At 39.1% G+C, this 9,099-nt stretch overlaps 1 protein-coding gene across 1 annotated transcript; it reads right to left on the bottom strand.

Annotated features, from left to right (window-relative positions):
- Positions 1-2,330: 2,330 nt before the first annotated feature.
- Positions 2,331-4,174, bottom strand: LOC137713410 (BTB/POZ domain-containing protein At5g41330). The gene has a single exon (XM_068452704.2). The coding sequence runs from the start codon at positions 3,974-3,976 to the stop codon at positions 2,555-2,557; it is 1,422 nt and encodes a 473-aa protein (XP_068308805.2). The 5' UTR covers positions 3,977-4,174; the 3' UTR covers positions 2,331-2,554.
- Positions 4,175-9,099: the final 4,925 nt, after the last annotated feature.

Below are 9,099 nucleotides of genomic sequence, written 5' to 3'. Positions count from 1 at the left end.
TAGATTAAGTTACTTTATCAGAACTGAAGGTTTGTAACTCCAATATTAGAGCTTTCACTGCATATTCAATACTAGAATATTTTGATTTTGTGCTATTATTTGTACCATTTCAGTTTACCGTCTACGATATCGTCTCTCTAAATTCGAAAATACTGTTATTTTGTACTACCTCAATTAACCATCTAGTGTATCATCTTTCTGATAGACAGGAGATGCACAAAGTGAGCAAGGCAATCAGCATTCATTTTCATTCTTATGTGAAAAAGTTATAACAAGAAAAATTTTGTATAGCTCAAATAAATAACCGGAAATAGAATTATTGCGAGTCGAGCCACAATCAAGAGCGCAACCAGAAATTTACCCTCGGAGAATATAAAGTTTAATAAAAACTCACAGCATGTTGGCATGTGCGGGTTATAGTCTATAGCAGTTGAGTACCCCATCGTTTTCGTATATTTCAATACTAGAATATTTTGATGTTGTGCTACTATTTGCACCATCTGAACTTACCGTCTACAATATCGTCTCTCTAAATTTGAAAATACTGTTATTTTTTACTATCTCGATTAATCATCTAATATATCATCTTCCTGATAGACGGGAGATGCACAAAGTGAGCAAGGCAATCAGCATTCTTTTTCATTCTCTTGTGAAAAAGTTATAACAAGAAAGAACTTATACATAGCTCCAACATGTGCGAGTCGTAGTCTGTAGCTGTTGAGTACCCCATCATGGTTGAGCTCATAAAAATCTGGTCTGCAAAAGAGCATGCAGAACTGCATAACAACGACGATGAAAGTCCGTTTTCACCAAAGCCAGAATATTAAAGGCCGGCAAATCGGGTGGGGAAAGAGCAGGAAGAAGATCACAACTTCAGTTCTGAATACAAGAAAGAAGGTATTGACACTTGAATCCACAAAGCACACACATGCAGGCCCTCTACAAACAACTAGAAGCAGGACCTTTGGCGAGAATGAGTCTCACATTGATGAAAGGAGAGACCTTGCATGGGCTTATAAGAAGTTGGCCTACTCCCCATATTACCAATTGGTTTTATGATGGAATCTCAACTTTCTTCAATAACTACAATTGTTTTGTGTTTAAGGATTGGGCTTTCGGTCTTGCAACAGTAGTTTGATAAACCAGAATGACTTGAAGATTAGGAACTCAGTTAAAGAAAGAAGCAGCATGGAGAAAAACGAAATCTGCGTAGGAACGTTATTATGAAGCAAATCATTATGGCATACCTCATGCATCAACACCCTTAATTAGTGCCGAAGAACCACATCATGCTGATACCGCTACGCTTGTACACAAGCAGCAATTAGCAGGGGAGAAGTTTGAATTCTCTAGTTGCCCTGAATTTTGATAGCTATGTTCAACCAGAATGTGTAGTACCTAAATACATTCAATTTTCTCATTGGGTTTCATTCAAACCATCATGTTTTGCCGTTTTGCCATGTTGCACAACATCAAGAGTGTTTATAATGTGAGCAACTGCTCCAGGTGCCTCTTAATCAGGAAGTGGCACGTCCAAAGCAAAATGCAAAAACAATACTATGAGAAAATCTACCTGATATGCTGCAACCGTGGTGCCTCCAGCATCGCCCTTTCTCCCTTCAACCAGTTCCCTTGCATCAAGGCTCCAAATTTCAAGCTTGTAAAAGTTGGTGGTAGAGACCTTATTTTTCCTTTGAGCAACTTACCTTCGTCGTTTTTGACACCTTGTAACACATCCTTTACCAAGCAATTAAACAAACTAGTTTGAATTATAAGACAAAGAATAGAGCTAGAGAACAAAACCGTTGAGAAATTAAAAGGTCAAACCACAACACTGGAAACCAAAACCATATTTTCATCCTAAACCTTTCCAAAATTCCTGTAAACAGTGTCTTTGTGTTTAAAACTCCAGATAGGCATAGTCAGAAGCTGACATGCGTATTATAGAATCGACACTTCAGTATCAGAAAAAAAACACGCCGATCAGCCTGGTGAGGACTACATTTGTAGACATAAGAAGTATACAATACGAAGGAAACAGCTAAGAGGACACAAATAATGGTCAGATAAATGTTTGAACATCTGTGAATAGCCCAATCAGAAAGAACAAGGACATTGTCTACTTAAACCTTTATACAAATTATTACAGACATGAAAACAGGGTCATCTCACAAGCCAAGCAAATCAGAATCCGATAATATCATAATCTCCGCGGAATGTATTCCCTCCGGCTGCAGGGCATGATCATAAAATATGTAGAGAGAAACTGAAACTTGTCAATGAAGATTCAGTGCAAGGAAACAAAGAAAGGAGTAAAGACTAAACAACTGTTGGAAACATCAATCATATAACTTGAATTCATTAAATTCCTTGAATAAAATGATGTATAAAAGAATTGGTAAACTTGCTAATTAGCACAGCAAAGAATGATATACTTCACAAGCTACAAGACCATTTACAGACAAATCGAGCTACAAAATAATGTTACAACAAAAAGTGACTCATTCTGTATGTTTTTCTTTATCAATAATATCATCCCCTAATTCAATTGGGATCAAAAACCTCTAGCTGAATTCTGCCAGACCTCAACAGTTTGCTGATCCTTCCTGGTCATGAACATCTTGTTCCCTCCGAAAGCCATGTTCGTTATCCTCGAACCTCCCATATCCTTCATTCTCCCCATTAAATTCTTCCTAAAGAGCCTTTCCTCCTCCGTCCCATTTTTACTGCTTTTCTTAGAACCCACCACAACCTCTGACCATAGCTCTACATTCCCTCCCGTGCTACAAAATACTTGGCTTCCATGGCTTTCAATCTTGCACCCGGAACCTTCCTTCTTCCCGTTAACTACTTTCTTTGCTTCTCCAAGAGAAACCCATGGATTCTCCGCACCCATACTTCTCAAATCCGCAAAGAACATCCCGCCTGTATTCACACCAACCTTGAATATTGATGACAAATTATCCGAAACTGTGACATCCGAAAAGCAATCAACTTTCTCTTGTATTTCCCAAACTACATTGCCAGACCTTGTATCCCAAAATTTAATGTTACCCAAAACTCCTGAAGGTCCACTGTGAGACCCGGACGCCATCAACAGACCGTAGCCCGAAACCCAATTCAGTTTCGTGGCCGGTATTGCTGAGTTAATCTCGGCACCATAAATTTCGTAATGACCAATCTCATTAACAGGGCTCAAGCTATTCAGATCATATATCATTATTGAATTCGAGTTCCTCCGAGCGGATTCGAAGCTAGTAAAGAGAAACTCAGGCGACGACCCGATTGCTTGTACTGTTGACCCGGACCGAGTCACATTCTCCCAATTCAGAGTCTCCTTAACAAACCCATTCTCAAGGTCGAGAATCTGGAGCCCAGAGAAGTCGGTGGCCCCCACCGCGGCCGTCCTCGGCGACATCGCCAGCATAGAATCGACGGCGGTGAATTGGGTCAAAATCGTCGACTTTTTCCTCAGCGACCAATCAAAAGACGTGATTTTGCTGCCGTGAGCTACATGAACCGAGCCAAACGGCGTCGTGGCAATCGCCGACGGCGAGTCTCGGCCGTTCAAGGGCAAAATCAACGACTTTTCCAGGTTAAAAGCATCGAAATGCGATGGGTTCGACAGCGAATTCATCAGAAAGGTTTCGATGCCATAAAATTGGGATTCGAAAATTAGGTCCTGGAGGTCTAGGGATTTGGCCTTCGAGGGCAAATTACCTGTTCGAAGAAGCGAGAGGAGGATGGAGAAGAGCTCCGGGTCGCGATCAATGAACGGCGGAGCCAGTTGAGCCGAGGCCGACTCCGCAATCCGGGAGAAGAGCGAGTCCGGCCCGGCGAGGTTTAGGGTTTGCTTGGTGGTCTGGAAGAGCTGGCCGCCGACGTCTATGGTGGCGAGGTTGGACTCCAACTTGGTATGCTTAAACCCGTTTCTTGGAAGCACAGAATCGGCGGCAGGCGGCATGAACTTGAGCATGTTTTCTTCCCGAATTGCCCCTCGAAACCCTTATTTCTCAACGACCCAGAAGCGGAAATGGGCTGAGGAATAAAGGGTAGGTTCTGAAAGTGGAAAAGGGCGGCGGCGGTGGAGACTATGGAGGAGGTGAAATTGGTTGGTGGAGAAGTTGTGGGGGGGAGGTTTGGTATTTAAGGGTTCCAACTTCTTTCTCTCTGTGTTTTGTGGTCAACCATGGATGGTAGTAAAACTTCAAAAAATAAAAAATAAAAAAAAATCCTAAATTCTTTTTTATTTCATATTTTATAATTTTTCACGTTTTCTGCGTGTCATTTTTAAGAAGTTTCCTGCTCGGGGTATCGAAGATTTGAAAGTCAAGGGTCAATGAAGAGAGGGAATCTCTGCGGCAGGCGTCGATTATGGGGATAAATTGGTAATTTAAAGTAGTTATTTTTGTAACAAAGGAAAACGGTTGTTGAAGCCGTCCAACAAGGACCATGTAGTAATGACTAATATCTTGTTTGGTTGGAAGTTTGAAGTATAAGTTAATAAATAAATTGTATACTAGCATTTGTCTACGTATTTTGTGTGTATGAACATATTTTTCTAAAAAATGAAAAGGAGAGAGAGAGAGAGAGAGAGAGAGAGAAAAAGTGGGAGGAATGGGAGTTTTTTTTTTTGGTTTTTTTTTTTTAGTATTAGAGATATTTTAACATCACCTGTAGGTGAGACTTCAATAAAAAACAGTAAAATTTGGACCGATGAAATAACATTATTTAATCGTTAACTTTCATGTCATTTAATTTACAAATTTTATTTACAAATTTAATCTCTCCAACATTACCCGTTTTATTCAGAGTAATAAATTTTGTGGGATCTGTCATGTAAGTATGTGGTGTAAAGTAGTGGCTTTGCTCTGGAAAGAGGAAAAGCATATGCTCCTCTCTAACTTGGTTTCTAGAACATTATTAATATTAGAGGTATTTTAACATCACCTGTAGGTGAGACTTCAATAAAAAACAGTAAAATTTGGACCTATAAAATAACATTATTTAATCATCAACTTTCATGTCATTTAGTTTACAAATTTTACTTACAAATTTAATCTCTCCAACATTACCCATTTTGTTCAGAGTAATAAATTTTGTGAGATCAGTCATGTAAGTATGTGGTGTAAAGTAGTGGCTTTGCTCTGGACAGAGGAAAAGCATATGCTCCTCTCTAACTTGGTTTCTAGAACATTATTAATAATAATTTATTATGCCATGTTTATTTTGCTTGTAACTGAAACGGAAAGAAAAATTCCTTCAATTACAATGTTCGTTTAGGACAAGCGATATCGGAGAATTAGTTAATCGAGCGGGCATTGAGTGTAAAAGTGAATGTTTTAGACGAGAACTGTCCTGTTGTAGTGTTTTTGTCTTTCGGGGTAACAGAAAATTGTGTCAAATTTCAAGATATTTTTTACTAATAAATATTCTAATAAAAAAAATTAAAAAAAAACTAACAATTTGGCAACAAAACCGCTTATGCTCGTTAATGCAAGAGGAGTCATTAACAAGATACTGAAAGTCGTGAATATTTTTTGAATTGTAATTGTCATTCCGCCTATTTCGTTGAGATAAACAAGATGTATTCTATCATAACTCGTTCCGGCCAAGAAAAAAAGTGCAAGGCCAATAAATCCGTGAGAGAGAATTAGGTAATCGAGCAGACATTGAGTGTAAGCGAGAATGTTTTAGAGCAACAATTGTCTTGCGGTAGTGTTTTTTTCTTTTTGGATAATAGGAAATTGTATCAAATTTCAAAGTGTTCTTGGAATATATTCCAAAAATAAATTTGGGTTGACTTTTATGCACGATGAACTTAATTCGTAAAAATACAAAAGAAATGCTATTTATACTCCATATTACTTTGCTCCGTTTCCTGAAAGGAAGAATAGAGTGAGATACAGAGTAATAGTCAGCTGAGAAACAAACAATTTCAATAGGCCACCATTGTTGACTACTACAATTGTCATGGTTTCTGAATTCTAGAACACTTGGCACAATATGAATTTTCGAATTCACCCCTAAAACCAAAATCTTAGAGCATGGATGACACACCTCGATCCCAATCGAGGCATGTTAGCCATCACGTGAGGGTGACGTAGCCATGTGCGTTGTGTGGAAGTGAATGTGATATGAAAATACAGATAAATAAAAACTTGCTAACTAATTACACTAGACTAACATATTAGTGCGGGTGAAAATGTTTGCAGTAAAGGATACACATAACCAGAGCGTAGGTATCAGAATGCAGTCCAGAAGTTTAATTACTAATTATACGGATCATAAAAGAAACCCTACACTAGTGAATGTCTGTTAGAACCGCCGTGAAGTTCTCGTGAGCCACCGACACGAACTTCTATCTAGAACCTGGAGGGGCGTAAAACAAAAAGTGTGAGTGGGCAAAAACAAAACTTTCAAAACGATTTATCTTTTCAAATGTAATAACCCCTCACTGTAAAACCCGTATAAGTTTCCCAAAAAATAATACTGTAAATATACATGAAAACCATACTCAAGAATAATCAAACCATGTGTATGCCATGACAATCATTTCAACCATGAATAAGTAAGCCAGTTGAATTGCACTAATATAAAGTGACATATCAGCCTCAGTCACCTAACGTGACATGTACGGCTGAATCTATAACTCAACAATCAAATCAAATCCTGCACATAAGTCTGAACCACCTATGTGGTATGTACAACAGGCTAGGTGTAAATAAGTACGCTCAAGTGCTATGATCACGTGAAGGTTGTGCGAAGTATCGCAAGTCACCTACGAGTCAAAACCACCTAATGTGGTCTGTATGACAGGCTGGCACCTGTCTTGGATCCAAGGTGAGCGTATGTTGCAGGAGGTGAACAATCACGTAAAGGCTAGGCCCTACCCTCGGGCGGAGCACTAACACTGGGGTGCAGGATATAAATCACTGAAAGCAACTCATTATAATCATACACACTACCATCACAACCATCACTATATACTCACATGAAGCTTACCTGAGTGTCCACAGTGTCGAGCAGTAATTTGCACAGCTATATTAAAGCATACAACCATTTAAACAGTTTCTGGGAAACATAAGGCGTGTGTGTGTGTGTGTGTGTGTGTAACCCAAAAGCCCACTCACTGGTATGTAGTCGGGTTGTAACCCCCAAGTCTCGCCTGGCTGCGCTCATCCTCTGGAGACGTCTCACCTAAATGTGAAACAACTATTTTAATGTTATTTTTAAGCATATAACCATCACTATGAAATAACTTCTCATACGTTGCTCAATTGGGATGTTTGAATATACTATTGTGGCCTACTCAACACCCCGAGCTTCATTTTTTTAGGATAATTTTCCAACGTCCCACGCACCCCCATGCGCCGGCCACGCGGAGTCACGTGCCTGGCACGCTGACGGGAACCATAACGCCGTTAAGAATATTCCGTAAAAGTTGACGGAATATGATCTGTCTTCTCCGGTGGTTCATCGGATTCCGTCGCCGGCCGTCGTCTGCATCTCCAAAAACTGTTTAGAGTCCTGAAACCAAAGGTATATGGTCGGAGAATTCTTCGATAGTCCGACCAAATCTTATTAAGTCCCAAAACTAGCTAAAACCTTCACGATCATGTCGGAGAAAATTACACCCCTCGCCAGAGCTTATGGAGTCTTGGGTTTTCGAAGTCAAACCACTTAACAAAAGGTATCACCGTGTTCTAGGGTTCGAGAAAAGTAAGAATCTGGAAACACCAAGTTTGACCCGTAGAGTTTTGGTTTAGTTTGAGGGTGAATGCAGGTTGTGCGAACGGGGAAGAAAATTCGAGAAAGTGAGAGAGGATGCAGGTTGCACATGTGCGTGTGTGTGTGGCCACGGGTTGGCCATATTAAAATGGCCTCAAGCCCTAATTGGGCTGCATGCTTTGGATTCATGCAATTAAACCCAACCCAATTCCTTTATTCCTTTACAACATCTCCACTACGTACCCAACTCGGCCGTAATTTGCATCCACGTTCTCGTAACGTCGAATACCACTTACTCACGTCGATGGAAAAATGATTGAAGACTATATATACACATCCATGTCACAAGGCCCACAAGGGCAAAATAGTCATTTCAGCGCACTCAAGGATAAAATATATTATAATTTGGGGCGGGTCGTCATAACGGATCTTTATTATCGCCACCATTACCTCCATTTAAAGGTCTCATTAGTCCCTTTCTTGAACTAGATTTTCTTCGTTCAGAAGAACCTTGGTTTTGGCTCACCTTTCTTTCTCCCCTTCCCCCTATAATGATCACAATTTTGTTAGCAAAAACCAAAAGCTCAAAGACTAAGAAAAATCTAAAGGACTGTCTGATAACTATTTTGTTTTTAATTTTCAATTTTTGTTTTCACATATTTAAAATTGAGAACTAAAAACGACATGGTGATTGAGGTATACAAAGTCGAGTCCTTGTTATTCTTGAGCATTTCCTTGTGTTTTCTTTTTCTTGGCTGACTTTCGAGCATTGGCTTTCTGGTTGTGGTCACCATTGCTTTTGTTTCTCTGTCATTGTCTACTCCACACTCTTTTAGGGATGGGCAAAATACTCGCCGTTACCCGCCCATTTAAACTTTAGGATTACTGTTGTGGGTAACCTTTTAGATAAATAAACGGTTATGGGTATCACCGTTTACCCGTGAAATTTAAATGGGTGGTTATGGGTATTAACCGCAGTTATAAACGGGTAACCGTTTACCTATTTATTTTATATATGTAATGTTGAATATTTTAAAAATAAAATTATATATATATATATATATATGCAGCTGTTTGACGGGGGATGGGAAGTTGTGTTATTAACCCAACAATCACATCTCTTCAATTTGAATGTTGCATCTTTTGATTGTTGCCAAAAAGACGTGATCCACGGTCAACAAGTCTAATCCTTCTCCTAACCATGTTCTCTATCAGACAAAACTTAAATCAATGCTATTGACTATAGTGCATGGTTTATATAGCTAATTATAATATAATGTAGCTCATTATATATATTATGTTAATACTTTACATTATGGATAAAATAACCCAAGAATACCATCTTCTATAGAGTTTTCGTAACCCAAG

Source organism: Pyrus communis, chromosome 14, assembly GCF_041283825.1.
Source record: "Pyrus communis isolate YQ-2024b chromosome 14, ASM4128382v1, whole genome shotgun sequence".
Lineage (NCBI taxonomy): Eukaryota > Viridiplantae > Streptophyta > Magnoliopsida > Rosales > Rosaceae > Pyrus > Pyrus communis.
Note: the sequence above shows the minus strand (reverse complement) of the source record. Positions and strands in the feature narration are given on the sequence as shown.